Consider the following 27028-nt stretch of genomic DNA (forward strand, 5'->3'; position numbering starts at 1 on the left):
ATTAACACTTGAACTAATTCAATCTCGGATTAAATTTAATTTTAGAACTATAAAGAGACCCGCATAGACACATAAACTTAATAAAAAGGTTCATCGAACTAAACCTAACATTTCCTAAATCGTCTTCTTCACCGCGCCATTGTTTGAATAAGATCTTCAAAATACCAGAGAAGCCAGTATTTTATATATATTTCTTTTATTCGGGGTAGGGATGTACAGTGCGTGTTATAAAACCATCATACTTTCATCCGAGTCTTAGCTAGAAATATAACTTTCACCAGTAATACATAAAGCCACTAGGAATCATTGTCTCCCATGTTAATTTCTATGCGGTGTTTATGGGACGGGCTTGAGAACTTACTCTCCGCCACGAGTCATAATTCTGATGGCGTCTTTCTATCTGTGAAGTCATTGGTTGTTATAGCAACGCGAGTTCCTAGGCGCCCAAGTTGCAACAGGCAGTGAGATAGATTAAGGCAAGCGCACACCTATCGTCATCGGACGGACCGCACGTATCGCACGCATCGGATTTTATTATTATTACCATTGTTTCAAATGAGAACGCGCTCATCTGTCCGCATCGTACGTATCGGAGGTCGGCAATGCCGACGAGGATTGCCGATAGGGGCATACAATCCGTATGGTCCGTACGGAGCTAAGACAAAAATCGCTTAACGAATGCTCAAATTATGTGTTGATGAAACATAAAATGGCACTCTTTTAAGATTAGGAAAACTTTCTAGGTTTACCACATTATTCCAAGTGAAAGGTGTTTCCGGTTAGTAATTTAACAACTATAGCCATTATGGTAAACCTAGTTTGAAATTTTGCGCATTTTGAAAATTCCCGAGTATTCCGCCGCGCATGCTCAATTGCTCATACGCGCGTTCGGAATTTCGGAAATACGAATGCTCCGAATTTAGTGTGCGCAGTTGAAGAAAATTATCCGATGCGTGCGATCCGTGCGGTCCGTCCGATGACGTTAGGTGTGCGCTAGCCTTTATTCGCGAGGTAAAATCTACTAAATTCCGTCTGAGAAAATGTCTACACAAGTATTCCTATTTGGCTTTATGTATTCCCGCTTTCGCTTTTAAGTGCCACAGCTCGCGCGCTATCTTATCACGTGGGCGTGTGTCAAGATTATTTTACCGCTGTGGGGAATTAGGCTTAACTTTACCCAATTAAATAACAAACATATTTTCAGCCCTTAGGGGTTTTAGAAGATTTTCCTGGAATTTTTTGACAGCGATTCGCTCTAAATCATTCTATTACATTTAAATTTCCGTTGTCTTTCGCGTGAGAAGTAAAAGTTAATTTTTTTAGCCTCGGAAGGAAACGACTCTATACAAATATTATTTACCTGAACTTTTTTAATTTGAATATTTTTCTATGCTATTTAGATTATCTGTAGGTGTATTTGAAATATATACTAGAATATGAAAAAATTTTTAATTTGGAATTGTTAATTTTAAAAGTTGGCCATCATTATGAATGTGATATATATTTAATAGGGAGGGAAGGTTCAAAAGGTCAAAGGTGAAGAGGTTAAAGATGCTAGGGAACACAATTTAGAAACAGAGAAACAAATTAATACTAAAATTTCTCAATTAAAAATTATGTCACTTTAAAATATAGACATACTTTTGGTTTCAGTATGACATCATCTTAACGACCAGAAGAGGTCAAAAGGTGAAGAGGTTAAATAGATCCGGACTATATGCTTTTGTCCGTACAGTTTTAGAGCCCTACCCGGTTTCCTTTGATATTTTAATATAGGCCTAACTAAAAAGAACATTTAATTCTTCGACCCATGACTTCTTCTCAGCAAGACATATCGGAAATTGAAAACAAAAATTCAATATTGTTAGCACCCTATTCAAAATATTACAAACTTCCGTACGCTATAGTATATAGTAATTTCAATTCTTAATAGTCAAACTATACACAAAGAAAAACCTCGTAAAAACCAAATGAAAACCTGATTCTTTATAAAAATTACTTTGAAATGAATTTCTCATTCCTATTGAAAGTAAATCATAGCATGGATATTTTTAAATTTAAAAAAAAATGTAACTTTCACCCCATAAGACGTACGTGTTCATATCCGGGTAGATGGATATAAAACCGACGTATATATAAATTGAAATAAACACACAATAAATAAATCCAGCTTATAACAAAATACATAAAGAAAATAATAATTGACTTAAAGATTAATATAATTCATGTAAGACGAGGCAGAAGAAGCTTGTAAGAAGATCAAATTAATTATGTTTCATTTGTGTTTGATGAAAGAACCGAGAATGTCCGAGACAAATTGGATCTTACCTTATTTAATTTAATATGGGATAACAAGCCTTAGGGGCAGGTACTATATAAATAAAATAGACGAGAAATTAATGGATTAAACGGAAGTTATTAAATTTAATTATTATAAGTGTTTTAGGAAGTTATGAAATTGGAAATGAAATCCAACTTTCGCTGTGTAATTGCTTCAAAATAATTTATATACAAAAGTTAGGGATGCAATACCGTCTACATAGCTACCAGTCCTGCACCAAATCGGTTGCAAGGTTGCAATTGCTGAAGTTCCATCGGATGTACTCAAGTGATAATGAAACAACTTCTCTAATGATGACATTTCACTTTCCCTTTGAAATAATCCTGAACCCGGAAATTATTTATTTAATAACAGGTGTGAAAAATGACCAAGGCCCGTTGTTAAAATCTGGTCATACATTTTTATAAAAAACATTTAACTAGCGTGATGGGATGGTAAACGTAGGGCCAATTTGTGGATCACCGCGTTCACAGTTGGGGGGCGCATGCCTTTTCGTGTATTTTAAATTCTGTTTGTAAAAAAAACCAAACGAAATAGTTCAACAGATGGTTTTATTTTAAATACACTTTTTCCTGAAAGGTCAAAGAAAAGGTCAGACCCTTTTCTTCATAGCAAACTATCCTCTTTTCTGTTAGTAAATTGATGTGGAATAATTTTGATGGCACCTCTACCACGATTGTGGTGGTTTTGGGGTAGATATGTCTTTCAGGCAGCGTTTAAAGTCAAAATTAAGTATATTTACATTTAAAACTACGTAAAGTTAAATAGTTTTCGCTTTCAATGCGTATTTGTCGGTCGTTATTACACGGTTGATTAAATTCAGACTAAAAAATTTAAAAATAAAATTTTTGCTGAAAGGGAAATTTCAATTTTGTTTTCTGAGATGATTTAGAAGAAAATGATTGACCTTAACCACCTTTTTTATGGTATTTAGAGAAATATCATAAATGGGACAAAAGGTTTAAAGTTTTTTTGAAGATTCCAACGGTATTCCCGGTTGGCTTCCTTAAATTTCAAAGTGTTGAAAAATTTTATTTTTAACTTTATTTCTTTAAAAAGAAATTGATTTAGAATTATGGGATTGTGACAGTTTGACGGTGAAGTTTAATTTTGATTTTTGAGTGTGTTTATTTATTTATTTTCTTAGACAAATTTAAAAGAAATATTCATTCAGGTTATGAATACCTTATATCGTCCGCTATAAATCTATACCGGGGAACTGAATTGAACCAGTTGATACTGGTCTATAAATTATAATTTTATAAAATGTTAATTAATATCCTTTAAACTTAGTCAAATGAAAGTAAACTAATTATAAAAGGAAGTACCCTTTTAAACTTAATACCGGTATATTAAACCTTAATTAAATCAAATTAAACCAGGATGATACTCTTATCAACCTTCCCTAAAAAGTAAAAAAATAAACTCGATATGAAAATTATGACAAATTTAAAATTAGAATAAAATAAAATAAAAACCCAACCAAGATTTGCAGACCATTAAGAAAATTTTAAAAATAAGCATTACTGTTTATTGTTAGTATTATAATTATTATTGTATATAATTATAATTAAGTTAATTAATTTTAGAGAGTAAGCAGAGCGCATCATTTATTTGTTTATTTAATTCTAGTTTAGATTACAAAAGACAAGAAATTTAAAACGCAAATTTTAAAAATAGAATCTTTAAAATAAAAAAAATTGTGTTGAGGATTATTGTAAGCATTATACAATAGTCTGGTGTTCATCTTATTGTGCATGATGCTACTTTAAAATTATACGCATCAACCCATCAGCCGCTGTTGTTAATTAATTTTAAGAAAGGGAGCGTTGCCCAATTAGAGAAATACTTCTTCTGTGTGTTCGTGGGATGAAATGAAGGGCCATTATGAATGCATACTTTTCCATTTACGAATTAACCACCTTACAAAGGTTGGTTTGTTTCTTGAAACTTCGCCGGTGACCTTAAAGGAACAATGAAATGGAATGGACAACCAAGATACCCTTTTCAAAAGTCGGAGATTTAAGTTTGACCACGTAAATTAGGATATAGCTTCAAATAATTTAGTGGACTGGAAACGTTGAAGCCCATTCTAGCGTCTTTGTGTCCACCTACCGTCCGGATGTTAAGTAATAACCCTTTAGGCTTAGCATATCAAATATTGAAACTGAAGAATTCTAGTAACTAATTATGTTTTAAAAATATTTTGTTTTCAGTACATTTCATTGTCTCTTTAATTAAACTGAACCATTTTTAAAATAATTAATTTCCAATGTTCATATATAGAATGAAAGTTGTGCACTTTAATTTTAGATTAGGCTTAGCTGCACCCTAATTTTATTATTATTATTAAATTAACGGCGGCAGTTTCTAGGTTAACGCGCGGCTTTTTTATATCTATTTGATATCATGACAAAAGGCGGTGAAACCTTTAATTTCATTATGGCAATTAATTTTTATTTTGTTTTACACTCATGTTTAAATTAATGTTGCGTAGCTGTTGTGAAGGTCAGTTTTAATTGGACGGATTGTTTTATTAATATTTTTTAATTAAGTTGGGACGTACGTTTAATTTCCAACTTGAAAAAGTGACCAAATGCATGACCATGGGTTCTTTTATTTATTGTTTAAGAGATTATCTGTCAATGTCTTTCATGATTTGGAATTTCTGGGTATTTGAGTAATAAATAGTCCATGAACAGCTGTCCAATAAAAATCGCACGGTTTATTATTTGGGTGCTATGACCAATTGATACCAGAAAAAAGAAATAGATTGGAAACCCGTTTCGAATTTGAAATTTTCAAATATAGAGTTACTTATATTTAAACTTCAGTATACTAGATTTTTTTTATTATTTATTTAAATTATTTCTCGTTTAAAAACGGACGTCAATCAAAAATGTCAGTCAAATTTATAGGTAAACCGTAAACCAATTTGTAAAGCATTTTATAAAACTTAGTTGAGTATAGCGTACAGTTTTTCAAGAGCTTTATTGTAAAGATGTTATTAGCAATAGCAAATGCAAATAACAGAGTGTATATTGCAAATCACTGTTGATGAAAGCCTTTAGCTTACGCTCGTAATTCTAACTTCTACACTTCCTGTTAATTATATTTGCCATTAATAGTAGTTAATAAATTCAATAATTCGAACGTGTAGGTCGCCGTAGGTAGCGAAGATAATTGGCTTATTATCGTTGTGGTTAGTTGTATTACCTTTTACAACTGCAGGCAGAAAGTGGAACGATCTCTTTAAGTGAAAGTTACCATGAAAATATAGACATTTCTTGAAAGGTTTGAAAGAATGGGATGTTTTTGGTTTATGTCTATCACGATTTACTTTTTAATTTTTTTTTTGGTAAAAACCCCTGATATTTTCTTAAAAACTCGTGCAAAAACGTGAGGCAGTTTGCCTATTGTGTGATGAAATCTTGCACTTGAGATCTTGCACCTGAACTAACCCTTGAACAATTGTGATGGTGCGAAATGAGCTAATTAAAGTCATAGATGGACCGTGGTTAGGCAATCATGAACTTACTCAGAAGTTGGTCAGTTGAAATAGGTTGTCCAGCAGATCTCGGACTGAGGATTAGATAGGTTATTTGACTTTATTCTTTAATATTAGTTGGTTAAATTTGAATAATTAGTTTAATTTTGTGATTTCCGATTATTATTAAGGAAATTTCTCTAGCTCCTTTAGTTGACGCTGTCTATAGCTTTCAACTACTAGTTATAAACGTCTGAACTTGATACTTTCAAAAGGTTAAATCGTGATAATTAGAGTGCCGGTTTAATTTTAATGGTGCTAATCTTAATGAAGCATTGAATTTAATAATGCGTGCTCTTTCTACCTTAGAAGACTTCCGAGAAAATCACGACCAATTTTTGGGGGAATTTTTTTTTCTATTATAATACATATTTTTCGTTTGAAAAACAATTGAACCATAATATATATATTTATTTTTTTTTAATTTCGGAATTTCCCTTTTTACGTAGACAAAATATTTCTAGTGGGATTTTATTTTAGTGTGTTTAAATACTCGAAATTGCGCCAATAAAGGTAGCTCAGAGTGAAGTTAGTAATTGCGTAAGTGTGAAATAGTGACTGAATAACATCCTATTTTAACACTTGAAATTTTAGAAAAGAAAAAGATGTTGTTGGGCAATAATTTACATTCCATAAAAACAATGGAATTTTTTGGGGGGTGGGTTAATTCGGTTTCAAGAAAAACATAATTATTTAAGAAATGAACATGAAATTAAATGACATTTATTATAATTTTACGGCGAGTAAATTCTATTTAAATTTTATCTATTATCGAATTCCATTTCGTGGAAACTAAAAACCAACGCGAAAATATTTATAAACAGCATTCCGGAAGTAGGTATCATAACAACGATAAGTAAACATAATTTTGTACCAATTTAACATGTTAATAGTTTGATAATAGCTTGAGACAAAGCCAATAATTAGAGTTTTTTGCCGGACGTTGCAATTATGTCTTCACTTTCACGCAATTAAAGCATGGGAATAAACAATTCTTCATTACATCAATTGAATAAACCTTACTTATTCTTAATATATTACATATAGGTGGGCCAAATAATCCGAATTTTCGAGCACTAATATGAAGAGATTAGATCATACCCCCCATACTTGACCTAATACCAAAAAAATAATTTTGCACCCAATTATCGACTAGTTTAAAAAAGCGATGAACACCAATTTAGAAAATTGATAAATTTATTATTAATTACCTTTTAAGACAAATACCCCATTTTTTACAGGAAAATTTGGTATATAAGTATGGTATCAATCTACCCACATCGAATTATAAAAATAAAATATGGCTTATACTTTAAAAAAGAAAGAAATTAAACGCTTCTGGCGATATTTAAAAAAAAATATATTATATTTTTGGAATTTTTTTTTTACTTAATCAAATATCGAATCAAATTCAAAATTTCAGTATGAAATGGTAGTCGAATTTGAATTGAAACTATAGAGTACTTAGTTTTGAAAGTTTTGGTTATTTTTAATCAAAAATTAAATCAAATTACACAATAAAATACTTCGACTTTCGAATCCAAACTATACTCAAGTACTTCATCTTGATTTTTTTTAATCAAGGAAAGGGAAAACGTGACGGAACTAAAATAGAATGATATAATAGTCATTTAATGACTTTAATTAGATTTAATAGTATATTGCCTTTAAGCGTTAAGAACTGACTTCAATTTATATCAAATAATATTCAATTAAAAGTTCTGATGCGCGCAGCAAACCTTTGCTGTTTAATTTATATTAACATAATTAATTATTCATGAGGAAATATGAATAAATTCGCGTTGTTTCAAAGCAAATAATTTAAGGGTATCTATTCTTAAGAAGGTCAATTAAATCACGAATTAGAAAAATTAAATATGCTGGATTATTTCAGATAAAACTCTTTTCTCAAATATTGAAATTGAAATGAAATGAGTGATATCCTAAAGTGCACTTTGAAATAAACTTGAATGAATTGAGAAATTTATGTAGTTTTGAGTTAGGTGCTTCTCATGACGTACTTAAGAACTTCTCTGAAGATACCTTATTAAAAGTGGATAACGAGGAACAATTAAAATTGCATTAGATTTAGGAAACATTGGTGTTGAAAAGGCCATAAAAAAGCGAATTTTAAGTATAACTTTCGATACCAGAAGCTGTAATTACATTTTTATTTCACAGAATTCTATATCTGATAATGAAGTAATTAAGCTATTTTTAATATTTATTAAAGCACATTAAGCCTAATTTTGAAAGTCGTTAGGCTTAAGAGAAATCACAGTTAGGCTTAGGAAATTTCGTTGAAAAATACTGCAATACAATTTGGAATAATTAGGGGTAAAAATAAAACTCGCATTAGGCTTAAGAGAAATAGCAATTTGACCTTAATTAACCTTAAGCAAGCAAATTTCGCAGCTTTTAAGCCTAAAATAGACCTAAAAGTAGGCCTAAATTGAATTAACACGCATTGCGGAAGGAAGAAACCTTTATCGTTTGAAGCAGAACACTAAATTTTTATGCAAATAATTTCTATTATTCCCCAGGATGCAAAAATATGAATATTCTTGTAACATTCCTCGATTCGAATCAATGAATTCAATTAGTATGCTCAGCCATTGTCATTTACTCTGGTATTTTTACCGCGTTATCGTTTCGGAAGGTAGCTATGATATTTAACATTTCAATAATCCGTGACTTATGTGAGATAATTTACAAATTAAATTTATTATTAGAATTAAAAAAGGCGTATACGTGAATTTTCTTTGTAGATCCAAAAATTTCGGGCGTTTAGATAATTTTGTATCATTTTGTTTGTATTTATCCTATTCAGGAGCAGTTAAAACAAACAATGATAAACCCTTTCCTTTAATATCATAAGAGTAAAGAAAACTTATTGCAAAGTGCTCTTGGCGAATCGATATAACCGCAGTTCGGTAACATTTTTACAAAAACTAGCCATTTTTGTTTGTCTGTATTTATAATTTTTCTCCCCATATTTTGGTCTCAGCATGTCGTCCAATATTTGAAATATTATAAATTTTAAAATTATACATAGAGCCACAATGCGTATCTATCGCTTTTTAAATTTCTCGTTTTTTTAAAGAAAATTTCGGTCAAACTTTAAAAATAAAAAAAAGAAAGACAAAATAATATTTTATTTATTAAAAGGGGACGTTCATTGTAAATGTTTTTAACCGTGAATAATTTTAACAGTAAGAGGTATTTGCACAAAGATATACATTTATGAAAGTGACGTATGTATTTGGGAAACAAGATTTGTGGTAGATTTATTTTCACATCATATACTGTAGGTCTTCATTAACTTATTAGGGAAGATGTTTCAAATATTTTTCTGTCAAAGAACCAACAGTCAATAAGTTATTGTTGAATTGGTTTAGGAAGAAGATTAAGATTTAAGTTTCCTCAATAAAACACTCTCACAAATGCCGGAATAGATCACATCAATTATTTTTATTTGATTTATAACAATATTAATCTTGAGAGGGAATTTGAAAAGAATAAAGATGCGAAATAGGGTTTAGGCTAAGTGTACTCAAATCATTTTAAATGTCATTCAAAATTTGAAATTAAAGAGTGAGCTTAGTTAAAAAATATCAGATTAGCAAATAAAAACTACTTCCACTTCTTCTAAAAATCACTTCCGAAATTTAATAAATAATTCTTAAATAATTTTAAAATACATAAAATGAAATACATTTAAATAAATAAATAAATAAATATCCTTAGAGATAAATTTAAAATACAAATCTTACGGTCAAACCCTTTCGCTTATATTTTTTGTTTTTCCTCAATACCAAATCAAAATCCAAACTGAAATAATTTTAATTTCGAAACTCTATTCAACCATCTACCAAAAATAAATCCGTTCATAAAAGAATCTTAATGAAGTAAAGATTCATCTTGTAATCAATCCCAGAATTCCTTTGACGAAAACGTTATCCTTATTCTAAGTTCTAACCCTTAAACCTACTTAAAACTGCAATCGAGAAGACCGCGTACAGATATTGAAAATTCAATATGAAATCAACTTAGCTGATCTTAAAAATGACTCGAATATTTTTTTCTTTAAATTGTATATCCCCAAATGTGTATATATATATATATATATTCTATAGTTTTTCCGTACTGACCCCATACAGTATAAGCAGTATATTCGTGTGTATAAGCCAGATTATTACGAACTTCCGAAACTGGGCCACGAAAACGAATTTTGGGGAGGAAAAAAATTTAAGAATCATCTTCTAAAGAGGGGGATATACCTTTATGGATCGTAGAATATTTTTTCTCTCTTAGTTTTAAAGTTGTAAGGAGGACTTCTAGTGGGTGGTATTGAATCCGAAAGTTTAGGTGAGGGGGGGCTGATGAGTTTTTCTTTATTGAAAGCGAATGGGGGATTAAATTTGGACCATACTTGAGAGTCGACTGTCTTTCAAATGGTCCATAGTCGAGGTATAAAACCGAGTAGCAGAGACCAGATGAAATTATTCTGACTTTCGATAGCCATGGTGAGAGGAGCTAACAATTTTATCCAACTCTCTCTTATAGATTATCTTTATTATTTCTATATTTGCATTTTCGCGACTCAAACGAAGCGGTCCCGTTACAGGATTATTGCGCGTTCTATCTGAAATTTGGGTTACTTATAGATATAATTTGAGGATTTGTATAATATTAACATTGTAGTGTGAACGGGTTATTGAATTTATTCCATAGCCCGTTCATACTAATTTATATTCGGGCGAAATATAGATAAAATATTGAACAGGATGTGATATAGAAATCTAATATTGTTTAGTGCGAATAAGATAATTAACGGTTTTTTTACCCAAGCCTTGTTCAGATTATATCTAAATAATTATTTTTTTTTTCGGTTGTTTTCAGATATTCTCCGTCACGTTAGCGTTGTGCTTAGCCACTTCCACTTTGGCAACTGGTCCATGGGCCCAACAACAAACTCAAAGTAAAGGACACGGTGGTGGAGGTAAACAGCAAGTTCAGCAACAACCTCAAGTCAAGGTTATCTACTTGCCAGTACCTTTGAAGGTCAGCAGCGCCCCCGCTAAAGTTCAACAAACCTCCAAATTGAACCTTGGTGGAGGATGGCAACCACAACAACAGAAGTCTTCTGGTTGGGAACCACAGCAACAACAGTCTGCCGGTTGGGAACCACAGCAACAGACTAAGTCTTCCGGATGGCAACCGCAACAGCAAACCTCTGTATGGGAACCTCAACAACAAACCAAATCCTCTGGATGGGAACCTCAACAACAAACCAAATCCTCTGGATGGGAACCTCAACAGCAAACTAAATCCTCTGGATGGGAACCTCAACAGCAAACCAAATCCGCTGGATGGGAACCTCAACAGCAAAGCAAGTCTTCCGGATGGCAACCACAACAACAGCAATCTGCTGGATGGGAACCTCAAGGTCAAGCTGATCCATGGGCCCAACAACAACAAACAGCTGTAAGTACTTTATTTTGAGTTATTTGGGTATTTGAGGGAAATATGCACGTTCGGTAACTTCGGTATTTGAGGGCAATATGCACGTTTGGTAACTTCGGTTTTAGTTGTATAATCTCTTTGGATGTTTGGACCTTGGCTTTTAAAAGTTGTCAAGGAATTGATTTGCATGATGTATTAGTAAAGAATGCTGCACATTTGGTGAAAACCTTGTAAATTACTCGCGAAAACTGAACTCTGAAAACCCCGAATTTAAGGACCCATGGGCTCAACAACAAGCCCCTGAACCCCAAGGATGGCAACCCGAAGCCCAACAAGGCTGGAAGGAAGAAGCCCCAGAACCACAAGGATGGCAACCCGAAGCTCAACAAGGATGGAAAGAACAAGCCCCTGAACCCCAAGGTTGGCAACCCGAAGCTCAACAAGGATGGAAACAACAGGCCCCAGAACCCCAAGGATGGCAACCCGAAGCTCAACAAGGATGGAAACAACAGGCCCCTGAACCCCAAGGATGGCAACCAGAAGCCCAAGGATGGAAACAACAAGCCCCTGAACCCCAAGGCTGGAAACAACAAGCTCCCGAACCTCAAGGATGGCAACCAGAAGCCCAAGGATGGAAGCAACAAGCCCCTGAACCCCAAGGATGGGCTCCTCAACAAAACCAAGGATGGGCGAAACCCCAGGTTCAAGCCCCAGCTCCATGGAAATCACAAGGAGTTGCTAAGAAACAAACACAGACCTCAACTCCCCAACAAGGCCACAGGATCTTGATCCCATTGGTCTTGGCCATCAACCAAGTTCCAGCTGGTGCATCTGGACACGGAGGTTCTTCTCAGAAGCGTCAAACTCAATCTGCCAAATCAACATCTTTCAGCAGCCATCCTTGGCAATCTTCCGTCTCCTCTGGAAAACAACAGAGGCAACAAAGCGCCGGATGGTGGTAAAGTGGTCTAATTAGTTTCAAAAATTAAACCATCATTTGCCTGCCATGAATCACATCAAATTGTTATGAAATTGTACATTGTTAGTTTGTTATTGTTGAAAATAAAACCTGATTTAAAAAAATGTGGTCCTAGTTTAATGGGTTGGAGTGATATGTGAAGTAGAAATTTTTCGTTTGCGAAAAACGGCCAAATTAAAATTGACTTTCTAAAAAATTTGTAGGCCTATTGAATTAAAAAAAAACTAATTCTGTTTGCTATATAAAGTAACAATGATTTTTTTTACAATCGCAGTTGCAATAAATGTCAAGTTCCGTGTGGGTTTCACGTGTGCGAAAGTTCCATTGAAACACCTAAAGGATAACAGGTAAGCAGTTTGGGTTTTTTCTTTTCAAAGTTATTGAATAGGTGTTCCTATTCGATAATTAATTTCCCGAATTAAACGTGTAGCTGTGGCCCTCTTTCGAGTCTATCTATAACTGCAAAAACAGCTTAAGGAAAATTTGACTTTGTCTTAAAACCAGTATGGTTTAGAATCCCGGTTTTCCTTTACACGTTGATAAGATCCGTGGTATATTTTTGAAGTTATACACGGTTGCCATTTAATAAGTCAGATTTCAATTTAATTCGATTACAAAGTCACAAATCTTGTATTGATCCTTACAAAGGTTAAGCGATTGAACCACATGATTATCACAAAAAGACCTACCATTGAGACCAAAACCCAACCAAGCCAAGCCAATTCAAATGTCCCCTTGTAGCTAAACATTCTTTGTGCCCGTAATAAATAGATCCTCGTAAACTGTCCCTTTTCTGGGTAAGAAAAGGACCACCGGAATTGAACCCGAAAGGAATACCTCATGTTTGTCATGTCATGTCTATACCGAAACCAATAGTACCTTGTAGAAAAATCAAACGCCGTATCTTGTTTAATAGAATCATGCTCGAAAAACGATAAATATACCATGGGTAAAAAAAGGCAATAATTGTTATGGGTTGACTTGGTTGCGCTGTGGGCGTTGGGGCCAAAAGTTACCACCCTATTTCAACGCTGCAGAAATACCGGTGTTACTCGTCGTATCTACTACGTTGAGCCTTGGCTACTTCTTCGTAATTAAACGAAGCATCAAAGAGCTTTGCCGTTTTGATGGCAAATCGGGCGGGCGCGGTTGTAAAGGCATTAAGGTTGGCGTTTTAACAACCCTCTCCTTGATTTACGGTCCATCGGCATTGGCTCCGTTACTGACGTCACGCGGGGGACCTTCTCTTCTGGAGATGGTAACGATAGCAACGGAGAAGAAGCCGTTGGGAGAGAGAGATAGATGCCAGAGAGAAGTACCCGATGCAATAAAAATCGTGGGGTGAGAAAAGCTCGCGGATAATGACAAAAGGTCCCTAACGCGCCCTATGTTTAGCCATGGCTTGTTAGCTTCGCCAATTTGAATCTTTGGGATGCCCACAGTTAGTAGATGAGATGGATAAACCCATCCACAACGTATCTTTATGGGAAAATGTTTTTAAGAATTATGTTATTCTTTGGGATCTAGTTTAGGTCTTTCTTAACCATCTTATCTATACCACACTTGTCCCATTTCTCAGTTTCTGTTTGGTAAAGGACGTTTGAGACCTCCCTGAGTATCTTTATCCTGAGGTTTCGAATAAAAAGCTTTCTTCCATCTCCCTTTCGCTTGGGGCCCTTCGATCATGAAAAGATATTGGAACAAATTTCTTGTAATTGCGACTTTTGACTTTTAGCGACGAGTAGAAAAGGTCCCCTGTTTTTTTTTTTACTGCAAAGTTTCTTTGGTGAAAGGTCATTCGGGTCATGATACCTGTTTTAGTGGGATGACTATAAGAAAAATGTCCGTACTTCAATTTATAATCTTCTATTATTTGAATTACCACCTTATTGCTAAGAAGTTGAGGAATTTATTTCTGCCATGGAAAACGAACGCAAAATTTTCTAAAACTTTATTCTTATTTATATTTTAAAATTTTGGACGAGTGGGGTTGGATACTTATTATCCCTGGTAAATTTCTTAAACTTAACCTTAATCTAAGATTAAGAATTTTAATCAAATATCCGATCCCTCGAAATCGTTCTTAAAAGCGCGCGCTTGAAAAGTTGAAACCCAGAAATGGCGCGAATTGACGAATATGCGACGCTATTTTCTCTAAAGCATTGTAAATTTCGTCACGCTATTTTGACAAGGACCAATTTGGTCCTCCTATAGTCGTGGAGAGGAGGTCCCGTGTATGCAAAATTTATGGGCGCCATAAAACCGGGAGAGGGATCCGTGGGCAAGGTTCCCCGCTAACATGGCTCGGGGCATCTATATAGGCGACAACTCCCGCCAAAATCTCCCGCTCGTTTAACTAAAACATCTCTATCTGTGACCCAACAACCAGGAACAATTATGTTGTGCTTTTTTTCTTTTTTTTTTCTTCTTAAAGTTTTAACGACGATTTAAAAGGTTCAAATTCCTCCTTTTTTTCTTATTGTTTGTCTTTTAGCAAGTTTTTATGGTTGAAATCGTAAAATGTTAAGGTTGAAGTCGTAAAAAGTTTAGGTTTAAGAGATAGACCCCGTGCTTTGTTATCTTTTGTAAGGTGTTTAGCCTAAGGTGAACCAGGACTTCCTCGTTGAAAAAAAACCTTTCTATATCGGCTAAGGATCAAAATTAATATATCATCGGGTGACTAATCATATTTTTTTATTGATGCTAAGCCTAATTCTTCGAGTTGTATTCGTAATTTTGAATATGGTTTAGAACCTGGGAAAATTATATTGATTTTTAAGGCGAATATTAGCCTTATTTTCTGAGATTTTTAATCATTTTTATTTAATTTAATGTCTTCAAATTTAGGCTTAAAACGTAGGCCTAAAATTAGGCTTAATACTTGCGATTTAAATATTTTAAATCTTAGCTAATCGTAATTTAGGAACAGATCTATAATATTTCATTAAAAATTCCACCGAGTCTAAAGTAATTCCAACTGGAAATAATTTAAAGAGGAAAAAAATTATTTAAAAACAATGTTGAATTTAAATATGAAATCAGAGTAGTTTCGGCTCCCTACCTTAAACTCAGTCAGGGTTTTATTGTAAAATACCATTTAAATGCTACTATAAACTAAATAATTCAGTTGTAACCCATAAAATTCCACCGACAACACAATACAAACGCAATATCAAATTAGGCCTCAAAATAGCATCAAAACCACAAGCAAAGTAACCATAAGTTTCAAACCTATTGTACCATCGGCAAGATAAAAAATAGTACAAAAGCCCATGCTTCACACAAATTCACACAATGTTGTAACGTAGTGATCTATCCAGGACCCCGTAAAATATTTTATTGGGGCAATAGACCCATAATGGGCAGAGGGGGCCAACCCTAGGAAAACCAAAAGAATGGCCCAGGCATTTTAGGAGATATATGGCAAATACGGTATACCCAGGACCATCCTATGAGGGGATCTCATAGACCCCCGTCACCTAGTTCTTCTCTACACTGGATATTAGTACAGTTAAAGGCAGTTCCTTGCTATTACCCTATATAGTTTATGATAGTCCCAACTAATTTGCGGCTAGCTGCTTCAGTGTTGACCACTAAACCCCTTTAGTTATTTTGACCCTGACGAAGTCATAAAAACCACGAAAGGCGTTACCACAAACTTGCTATCTGGGTTTTTGAGTTTCGACTCGAGCATATGGTATTTCCAGAGTCCAGTCAGAACCTTAACACTTGGGTTGGATTCTGCGCACTGTATTTTATTGGGGGAGGAATGGCTATGTATATATGTATATGACAAACATTAAGAGTTGGGGATATCTAACGTAATTTGATTTTGTAGAGGTCAAAGGTTATTGTTAGCTTGCTGGTTTAATCAAAAATGGAGCCAAAGGGGTAATCGTTTTATTTGGTGTACTAATTATGCCTGGTGGTAGCTGTAGCTGTGGGTTAATTAGTAATTACTGTCTATAATTTAGACGTAAGTTACCAAACTTAGTAATTTTTAAAGTTAATTTATGAATTTTTCGGTTAATTTTCTATAAATAGCCGTTTTAAAAATGTAGTAAAATTTAGGGAGTAGAATCCAAAGTTTCATTATCGCCGCTTTAAGTGCAAACACCGGTGTTCAGCGGTTGAAACACTTTTACAGGCGTTTATAGAACATGAACTGTACACTTTTCATGTATTTTAAATTAAGAAATATGCTTAAATAGTATTAAATAATGTTAATTAAAGTAGATTACATGCATGAAATATAATTTAAAATCAAAACTATAAAATACTTTGGAAAAGTTTTATTTACATGAATGAAGTTACAGCAAAAAACACACTGAAATACAACAATTATCATTTATTTATTTTTTTAAACACTATTTTAACAATATATACAAAGATATGGACACTCGCTCATGTATTTCTGATTTTGAAAATAAGTAGAGAAAAGAATAGCACGTCGAAAAGCAGCGAAATATAGTTTTTTTTCTTCTTTAGACATTTTAATTTAAATTTTTATCACCCTGTACAGTTTGAACTACTCCCCGTCTTTTTTTTCTTTTTTTTTTATAGTTCAACTCAGTTCATTTAACACGGACAAGCATCGGAATCCGAACCTAATATCGGTTTTATCGAAAGTAATAAGGGTGAAGTAGCGTCCTGGTTATGAGAACCGTTTGATAGTAAGCCTTGGCTAGACATGGCGTGCAAATGTTGCACTTGCGCGTGAAGTAGATCTTTGGAATCTTTATTGCGCATCATTTCCTCGCGTTTCTTATTCTGTTTTCTTTCTTTGGCGCGCCGGTTTTGAAACCAAATCTTGACTTGTCTTTCTGACAGCCCTAGAACTGATGCCAGTTCTCCTTTACGTCGTATCGTGATGTAACGGCTGTAATGAAACTCCTTTTCCAGTTCTAATCGTTGCATGTCCGTGTACACAACCCTGTACTTGTCTTTTGTTCTTGTTTTACCTATGGGAGGAAAGAAATTCGGTTTAGAATTAGGATTAGGTTCGAATTCCCGCGCTTTTGTGACGAAAGGAAGCCTTTGTCAAATAATTAGGCTTAGCTTCGAATTCCCGCGCTTTTGTGACGAAAGAAAACCTTTGTCAAATAATTAGGCTTCGATGTGATTAATTGCTTGCGAAAGTAACTAGATTAGACGAACGGAAGCCTTTCACGTAACGAATATTGTTTCAAATCAATAATGGGTTCCATACGATTGCAATTTGACAGAGATTAGTTGTTAAAAGAAAATGTTTTTTCTCTTATCTTGAATCCTGTTCTAGCAGCAAAAGCGCGTTAATCCCCGTTAACAGAAGCGGCCGATTTCTTTGATATTTATCGATGAATGCATGCCATTGTAAAGAGCATATCAATAATAAGTGTGATATACTCTACTTCTCAAATGTCGTAGGGTTAAATTGAGTATGGTGCCTTTGACCATCTTGTTTTCTGAAGATGGAAGGTTTGTGCCCACAAAACCATACAACTAGCAGACGATAAATATCTTTTGAAAAAGGTCTATACACATGACGGCAGTGTCATACTAATTGTTATTATGTCACTATATAATGTAAAGACCTCTTGTTATGGATATATATATAGACAGAAGTAAATGAACCGAAGTTACCGGAGAGGGCAAAATTTGTATAATGCGTTTTCCATAACGTGGGGGTAGTAAAAATCAAGGTAGCTGTACCTCTACCTGAATCGTCTCGAAATTTAACGCTGGCACCAAAGACCATAGTTACAGCTTAGTTACAAATCCGCGCAATATCGTTAGTATGAATAAATAGTCGTTGTTTTGAGAAATAGGCGTCTGCTTCTATCTTAGGAGCCTAGGCCCTAGGCTTACGTTCGATAATGGATGCAAACATTAGGGATGATCTTTTGAAATACCTTTCAAATATTAATCGACCATTTGTGACTTCAAGTCGGGAAAGATTTATTGAAATTCTAAAGTCAGACATTGGACAAAAGTATGTTAAAAGTCTTCTTATCCTACTCGAAAAGTTTTTCAAAGAGTGTGAACAGAGTTGCCAGATAAGTTTTGCAGATCCCGCCCAACCCAAGCGGAAAGCAGCCCAAATTACCGCCCAAACAAAAATTTGTTTTTGCAAAAAACCGCCCAATTTCCGCCCAATAAAGAAAGTCTTTTTAACAATAAGCCAGGTTATTAACTTACAATATAAACATATTTAATAGACAGTAATATCATAAACTTGTTTAGTTACAGTAGTTTCCCTGATACACTGTCCAGAGAATACGGTATTAACTTCGTTTTCATTTTTCAAATATCTCTTAGCTTAAAAATGTGTTCATTTTTTATTAGATTTTAGACATTTCGACTAGTAGAATCCCTAAATTAACTTCGTAAACCCTCTAATGCTAAAAATGCATTTTATAATTTTTTTTTAATTTTATAATTGTAGCGCTCCCCGTTTTTAAAATGCCAGTCTACCATTCGTGAATTTCCCGCCTAGAGTTTTCAATCCAGTCCGCTACTAGGGGCTAGGAGCCTAGGGCCTAGAGGCACTGCGTGTTAGATGAATGGGGGAAGGTAGCTAAAGTGGCACAGAACAGAATGAATCTCACGAGTTCCGAGTGGCCGGCCGAACCCCTCCTCCCTTCACTGAATCACTGCGCTTACCCGTAACCGCCGACTCGCAGACCGAGACCGGCAGAAACCTTACCAAAATACCAGCCCAAAAAACCAGCCCAAAAAACCGCCTTCCGCCCAACCATTTTTTTCCCGCTACATAGATCAAAAACAAGCCCAATTTGGGCGGGAAACCGCCCAACTGGCAACTCTGAGTGTGAACCTCTCCCCAAAAGAATCTTCCGAGGGAAAAAGTCGCCATTTTTAAAAACTTTAACTAATTCCCGGAAAATCCGGTTACTCGAACATTGGCCGCTTGGTGGCGTTTTCAAAATTGTTGTGACTCGAAAGAGTAGAGGAGCGAGACTATCGTCGGGGTTGAAATATGGGGGTTTGTGAGGAACTTGTGCTTAATGAATAAACAATAGGACTCCGGTAACTTCGGTTCATTTACTTCTGATATAGATAAAGAACAAGCATAGATCTTTGTCGTGGGTGCCAGGGTATTATCGCCTATAACCATAGTCGGCGCTGAACCTTTGAGGGATTATAATTTCCTACATAAGTTTCAATCGTATGACCGCGACACCGACATGTTTCTTTGTTTTCGTACTAGATTAGATTGTAAGGATTATGGCGGAAAATAGTTCATTATTTATTCAAATGATTGTGAAACTTGAACCGCGTATTGTACTTCGAAGCTTGTAGTTATTTTGAAAGAATTAATTTCAAGTGATCAAAAACTACTTTAAGTTATGAGATTCTAAAGTGATCAAGATATCATAAAAATAATATTTTCGTCTTTGGGAAATTTTTCGAACCTCATAAAATTTGTCAAAAAGATAACTTTCTTTTCTTTTCTTCACATCGCAAAATTTCCCCCAAATTTTAAAAAGTTAAAGTCATGCCCCGAGGGCGCGCTCTTCTCTACCTCTCAAACGTCGTGTCCTGGGAATGGTTAATGGTTTTCTTATGGGCACCAAGGGACCCCCCAAATGAAACTCCCGGGTTTTTGAACCAAACCACCACACTGGAGACCCCAATACCCGAAACCTTCAAAGCAAGCACCACCGATAGATAGATATAATACAAGGCCATAGTATCATTGCACTGATTTTTATGGCTTTCAAAAAGTCACCTACCCTCTTGGTATGTTTTCTTTTGTGTGTCCCCGCCGCGATCCTATCGGGGTTCTTTCAATGCCGCTAACCAAAGTGACCGGTGCTTAACCGATAAGAGATAACGTATGAAGGGAGTTGTAATCCAGAACGCACTGGGTAAACCTAGGGACAGTCAGTCTGGTGTCTTTCGCGGCTAATAGGATCAGTGGCGACTTTGAATTGAAAGAAACATGGGTGGGGTTCCGGAGCCATCAGTATAAGTGTGAAATTTCAACTCGGGGATATCTCTATGAGAAACTAGGCTGTACGTATCAGGTGCAAGAGTATCTTTTATGCGTTGCCTTGGGCAAGGGTTACTATCTGAGATGGTTATATAGAAGAGATGGATTCAGTTCAGTTCTTGTCCGGGAAGTATTATAGTTAGTAAATAGTTATAATTTAATATTAGGGTTAGATAAAAATTGTTGTGTTTTAATTGGCGTTTAAATGAGAAATGTTTGTTTCATGCAATGAAAGGGTTTAAATGCTATAAGTTAGGTCAAAGATACCCAAACTTCTTAACCATCTCCAGTTGTAACCCTGACTTAGGTTTTATTGCGTACCATGGTCTTCTAAAGAATTTTAGAAAGGCTTTGTGAAAAGTCCTGCATGGGATCCCGATTTTCTGGCGACACGAACGTATGCGGTGTATATACTGGTGGGAATGTATAGCGTTTTTTTTTGACAAAGAGTATAGACTATTTATCTTATAAGCAATTAGGGTTTGGATGCTTCTTACTTCTTTGAAAGGGTATTGGTAAGCCGACCAAGCTATAAAGAACATTAGTGGGCGCCTATCCTTATCACTTATATTGTAGTGGTTCCTATTTTAGGGATTTTTGAAATATATTTCAATTATTTTGGGTTGTAGATTGCGTTCAAGATTTTAATATAAGTGGTTTGATATTTTCAAAATAGACTTGATAGTTTTTCCTTAGTATTACATATGCAAATTAACTAACGCTGTTGAACCTCCGATTCTAATTTCAATACTTTCGTTAAGTAAAAGCCGTTAAGGTCATGCTAAAATCAAATCAAATTAATTATGAATATAGAATATTAAGTATTAAGAGAATAGATATAATGCAGGATATCTTTTTGAATATTAAACCCTTAATATTAGGTGACGAAAGGTCTATTAGATTTTAATTCACATTAAATTCGTAACTCTCATTTCTCTTACCTAATCAAAGTTAAAGAAAGACATAATTACCAGGATTGGGTGTAGATTGGTATGCGGCTTTTTTCATCCATTCGTAAGGACTCCTTGCTTGTTGAGGCCTCGTAGAACCTCGGGGTGAGTCGGGTGAATCTGTCCCGGTACCTTGAGGTTGATTCGCGGCGACGTTATGGCTATGGTTCCCGTTTCCGGCTGCCGGTGACTCGGAACCGCTCGGTACCCCGTCGCTACTATGCGCTACCCCGGAATCGGGGCTAGGTTGACCGGTACCCGCTCCCAAGTGGTGCGAATTCAATGATAGTGTCGCGACGTCAGGGAACAGGAATTGCGATCCCGATGTCACCCCGGAACTACTCGCTGTTTGATAATCTAGTACTTGCGGCGATGAATTACCACTCAGTCGGTAATGACCCAGGCTAGGATGAGAGTAATTGTATAACGATGTCGCTGTAGCTGAGGTAGACACGTGGGCGTGTGGTGGTCCGTGTAAAGGACTTATAGAGGAACTATGAGGTGGTGTTGTTGAAGGTTGAGGTGACCAGTCGTCGTAGCCCCTCGCGCATGAGGAATACATATTACCGGTGGCTGTATGCCAGTTCATGCTTTGCAAATCAGTTCCAATTAACCCCGTATCGGACATTGAAGTACTTGTATGATTTAAGTTGGGTCCGGTAGAACCGTAACTCTGTTGGTGCGTCGGAACACCGTACGGACCATATTGAGAAAAGTTAAATACTTGAGGAACGGCTGAAGGGTGAGCCAGGTGATGGCGCGTGTTAGTACTTGACGGAGTGAACATATTGCGATGATGTCCGTTTTGAACTAACACCATATTAAGTTATTTAATTTCTATCTCTTTAAAACCGCGTGTACATCGAGGTACTTAGATAACGCGGATCAAAATGTATACCTGTCCCTATCAGATGTCTTAATCCTTTTATAACTAAGAAACCAACTATCTATGTCACGTGATGAGGATTCTTTGAACACGCGTCTTTGTCACAAATTCGTACTTGTTTCTATTTTCCAGAGCGAGTTTTAGATAACAAAAGCTAAGGATACGGACTCTTGTATGAGAATGAAGGAACGCTCTAAAGGTAGGGCCCCCATTTTCCCGAACGGAGGATAAGTTCTTTCTCTAGGCTTCTAGGCTCGCATCTGTAGGGATTGGAAGAGATTGCAACCCAGATTCTAGCTGATTGGTTGGAAGGTTGGGACTTGGACACTCCCTATTCGGAATGATTGACGTTTTGGGACTCCAGGGATGAAGATGTTAGATTTAGCCAAGTTTCCTTCGCGCCGCGGTTCTGTATATAAGGGACACACATATACGAAGAGCGCGTTTCACTCGACAGCAAGTTCAAGGGCTAGGAGACTCTTGTTTGGTTCTTATATTAGAGTCCAGTTTGGGTCAAGAGATGGTTGGAAGTAAGGGTCTGTTGATGTTAAAATTAGCTAACTGTTTTGATGGTGATGGTATTATTTTTTTTGGGGGGGGGGGTATCTATGCTTTCAATAGGTCTGTTGACTACTGCGGTATAGTTTAAAGGCCACATTTGCATACAAACTACTTAATTGAAAAAGCGGCACTTCAAAAGGGGTTTTTCATCACATGTTTGTGCTAATTAAAGCAACAAATAAGCTAGATGAAGCGCTAAAAGCAGGCTCGCGCGCGCTTTTCTGTAAACGAAAGCACGTGGTGTACTTTCCCGCCAAAAGGACCGCGACCCCGGTTTTAAAGTTAGCACTGTAATTACACAGCAGGAACCGATTGCACCCAATTCAAAACAACGGGTACTTCAAACGTTCAAAGATATAGTTATGGTGACCCAAAACGCGTCGAAATCCGTACCAAATGTGAAATTGTATATATATATATATATATATATCTCTTTTTTGTCATGGAACAGCTAAGCCTAATATCGATGTATTCCCTAGAGCAGTTTTAGCAAAACCCAAGAAATAATATAATCGTTTTGCACTACTGAGGGGATATTTTTCCGGAACTAGATATTATGCAAGGTTGTAACGGCCCAAAAGGGATCTAGCCCAAAACCTATAAATATGTCGATCCTCATTGAGTCCTAGATGAAAGTTGACTCCGGGGACCTCTCAATATGACGTTGCGGTATTACAACTCAACCAAAAAATAAAAGTTATGGTTGGGCAATCTGTTCAGCAACCGTTTGTTAAAACGCCAATCCTATTTGTATTCAAAATTATAAGGGTAAATTTTGCGCAATTAAAAGGAGTATCTTAATTCAGAACTTGGTATTAAAAGACATTGGGTGGTGGTTTAATTGTTATGGGGTGGTAGGGTCAATAGGTCATGAAAAAACTTGAGTCCAGTTTGTTTAAATATCATATGTAATACGTGTAAAGGCAGGTGTTACGTTAATTTATCCTGTTTTCCCCCTCGCTTTAACTCTATTGCTTCTAACATTTAAACGCTGGACAGATTATGGTATGATGGTGTAAATTTTAACTGGTTTCCAATGACACCGGAGGAATCTTCACGTAATAAATTCCCTTGTTCTTAATCATTTAAAACCTTTTAATCTATAGATAATTTAATAATTTTAATGAGGGTACGGTCATAAAATTTACGAAATGAAACTCTAGTTAGCAATGAATTTAAAGATAATTTTTTTGATCTCATATTTTGTGCTGGAACATACAAGGTGTAGTAACCGAGTAAAGCATCATGCAGGTATAGTTTTTAACGCGTCAATATTGACTATATCACCCTGGAGACAATATGGCCAGGTTTTTTTCGAACCTATGATTCTATATTTTTCCCAACACCGTTATCTTTATATTGGGTGCCATAAAAAGGTTATAAATTTCTTCTGTACCGATTCTTCAAAAAGCAATAAACGAGCCATTTTCCAACGTCATTTCGTTTGGATCTTAGCTACCAGGGATGTCGCGTTATTAGAAGTTAATCATTTGAAGAGATTAAAGTTTAATTATAATTTTTCATTTCATCGGGGCCGTCGAGAGAGTTTGCGGACCCCCGGGGAAATTGGCGGAATTGTGGACCCCAATCAAGAAAGCCCGACAGGTGGCCTGGGCCCTGGGGAAAAACTGACCTAATAGGCCCTATCTCTAGACGGCCCTGCATTTCATCGATATTTTAAATCAAAATGGATTCTTATCAAGCAATGAGATACCTTGAATCATTATTATTTAAGTTAAAATCCTAAGCCTTTGAGATCATGCGTGTTTTGATCAAAAAATGACCTCGTATGACCTTTTTACTTCCATCGTATGAATATCTAATCATATCAGCGCTTTCCTCCCCCCTTTTTGCGCCTAAATCTCCAGAGCGCGTGAGATTAGAAGTGTATACGCCTGCGCAAACCTTACGTCGTACTTGTCGGTAGATTTCTTTTGAAGCTTAAGGTCCAGGGGTCTTTGTGTGGGCGATGACAGAATTTCCCTTCCCAACCGAAGTACCCGAAGGCGAAATACCGAAACCTAATTGGAGCATTGGGAGTGGATAGATAAAGTTGGCAATGCGATGGGAGGAGGCTTTGAAATAGCATACACGTGATTCAGTCTTACCTGAGACTAGGGTAAGTGAGGTTAAAGGTTACCCAAAGGCTTTGGTTGTGGTCTCGAGTGAGAATGACTTAACTTTGAGAGGATGCTATGCGGGAAAAAATACGATCCTCTTGGGAATTGATATATCATAGATCAATAGAACTTTTCATATTTTCTTCAACGATTCTTGCGGTTTCTAAGCTTTAATCTTGTGGAGGGAAAATCATTAAATTTTTACTGTTTTTTTTTTTGAGGATTTCAGGTTGCGATTAACAATTGTTGTAAGGTGGAGTTTATTGAATATTACCTATCCATCATTTTTAACTATCAAAATTTCGTTCCCATGTCGTTCGTTAATCGTTAGTTAGGAAACAAAGGGTTAATCACTTATAGATCAGTTTTAGAATGCAAACTTGGAAGAAGTGGGGTTTAACAAGGTGTTTACCCTGCTAAGGTTGTATTGTACTGTACGCGAAGTAACCCACCCCTTGGCAAGAAAATTTTCAATCAAACAGATGATAACATCAAATATTTTTAAGTATCAAATTATAAATCTTTAATGCAAATGATTTATACAAATACAAATTAACTATAAAAATAGTTACCGAACTTTTAATTCACGTGGTTATATCCATTTTGAAGCGTTGTTTCATCACAAAGTTTAGAACTTCAACCAGGAAATTTAATCTTTGACCGCTCCATGCGTCAACTTTATCCAATAACGGCTAGGTGACTCCAACACGTTTCACCAATTACCACACACCCTCATGTTAATTTATACGTAACTCCAGTCTTAAACGCGCGCGGGTCTGCCAGTTTCCAAATTATTAACACCAAAACCAACCGCAACCGGAGCCATTTGAACTCGGGTTCCTTTTGGCCCAAAAGTTACATTCCAAATAAAACTTCTGGCGATCCAAAAAAAGTCCAAACCCCCCCATACAGTCGCGAAATGTTTTACAATATCATATAGAAAATGCCCCTCCTGGATTTGCTAGTATAAAAATTGCAATTCTGTAAACATATCATAAATTTGAATAACCATTGCCCATTATAAAACAGTAATTTTTACAACCCCGCGTCGTTCGTTTTTCGCGGGAAATAGAACAGGAGTTCGCGCGCGCGCCTTTTTGGCGCTAAATTATTACGCCTCCCCGCGCTTTTTTATTTTTACTCAATTTGTTACAAGGTACAATATAAAATTCATTTGTTTTATATCGGATTATGGCCCCTAGAAGCTTGTAAGGCTGGGGGCCACCCTCAATATAACGATTAAAACAAATGGGGTCTTGGTAAGGTTTTACACCTCGGTTTTTTTTTTAGTACTTTGTTTTACCGCCGCCATTTCAAGTGAAACAATTAATTGTATTCGAGGCTAATTTATAATTTGTGAAAATTTTTATTCATTGATATATTTTCCATGTAAAAATGTTTTAACACTTTCTTAGTGAACAGTAAAAAAGAAAAAGCACCCTTTAGAAGGCCAAAAAAACCAAGGAACACTAATTTTAAATACCATAATTAATTAATTCATGACTTGAAAGAAATGTTCCAAAAATATTTTAAGACTTGTGAAGTTTACTTCCGGACTTTAAGTTTGTGAACTGTTTAGTTTTAGTTTCAGTTTCGTGATTTTCATTAACAGTTAATTGGTTTAATGAATATTTAGCCATTTTAATCCAAGAGTAAATAATTCCAAGGGCGCAATAGAAGGAAATAAGCATTAAGGGTAAAAAGGGAAACTTTTGCTCTAAATTGAGCAATTTTGAACCAAAACTATAGAATATTTGTAAGGGGATTAAACCAAGAATGAAAAGACTTTCAAGTGTGTTTAAAAATGGAAGTAATTCATTTTTAAATGAAACCCTGCTAAGAGAAATTAATTAATTTTGAATTCAAATCAGCTTAGTTTAGCTATAATTACCTGTTTTTATGCAAATTTTTCATGGTGGTAAAAATGTACACAGTATGGAACAAAATCAATAATAATTTGATTGGGGTTTCTAAAGAAGATTATTACTAATTAGTTTATTAATTAAACTAATTAGAAAAATAATAAATTATTTACCAGCTGGTTTAAAAAGCAATGGCAATAATGAAAAATGTGCGATTGGTGCCACAAATGCAAATATTTCAGCTTCTTTACTAGATTTAATGACCAGTGCTCTGAAGAATGAAATTTTAGTTAATTAAGAAATTCTAATAGTACTAAATTTAA

General features: G+C 35.3%; 2 protein-coding genes and 1 long non-coding RNA gene across 6 annotated transcripts in view; 1 reads left to right on the forward strand and 2 right to left on the reverse strand.

Annotated features, from left to right (window-relative positions):
* The window catches only part of LOC149690823 (uncharacterized), a 170035-nt gene extending 157598 nt beyond the window's left edge, over nt 1-12437 (forward strand). For 2 of the 3 annotated variants that reach the window (XM_089870678.1, XM_089870679.1), the window contains 2 exons: nt 10791-11375; nt 11630-12437. In XM_089870678.1, the coding sequence (XP_089726804.1) occupies nt 10791-11375; nt 11630-12316 (1272 nt within the window). In that variant the 3' untranslated portion in view covers nt 12317-12437. Of the gene's footprint in view, nt 1-9720; nt 10415-10790; nt 11376-11629 lie in introns of those variants that run through there. The other variant, XM_089870680.1, reaches the window with a different exon arrangement.
* A 4173-nt stretch (nt 12438-16610) lies between these two features.
* cad (caudal type homeobox) lies at nt 16611-22561 on the reverse strand. Its single transcript, XM_089870715.1, has 2 exons — nt 21298-22561; nt 16611-17294 (listed from the first exon to the last, which is right to left on the reverse strand). The coding sequence occupies exons 1-2, from the start codon at nt 22094-22096 to the stop codon at nt 16912-16914; spliced, it is 1182 nt and encodes a 393-aa protein (XP_089726841.1). The 5' UTR covers nt 22097-22561; the 3' UTR covers nt 16611-16911.
* A 3792-nt stretch (nt 22562-26353) lies between these two features.
* Nucleotides 26354-26981, reverse strand: LOC149690834 (uncharacterized). 2 transcript variants are annotated; one of them, XR_016383823.1, is made up of 3 exons: nt 26879-26981; nt 26735-26813; nt 26354-26676 (listed from the first exon to the last, which is right to left on the reverse strand). It is a non-coding gene; the product is annotated as an uncharacterized LOC149690834 (long non-coding RNA). The 2 variants fall into 2 exon arrangements; XR_016383822.1 differs by having other exon boundaries at nt 26354-26679.
* Between the last annotated feature and the right edge of the window lie 47 nt (nt 26982-27028).

Source organism: Phalangium opilio, unplaced genomic scaffold, assembly GCF_054372755.1.
Source record: "Phalangium opilio isolate 3A_F unplaced genomic scaffold, DU_Popi_V2 ptg000031l_1, whole genome shotgun sequence".
In the NCBI taxonomy this organism is placed as follows: domain Eukaryota; kingdom Metazoa; phylum Arthropoda; class Arachnida; order Opiliones; family Phalangiidae; genus Phalangium; species Phalangium opilio.

Coding starts and splice junctions, on each gene's coding strand:
- cad (XM_089870715.1), bottom strand. CDS start 22,096: ATGGTGTTAGTTCAAAACGGACATCATCGCAATATGTTCACTCCGTCA. Junction 17,295..21,297: donor CCAATCTACACCCAATCCTG/GTAATTATGTCT, acceptor TTCCTCCCATAG/GTAAAACAAGAACAAAAGAC.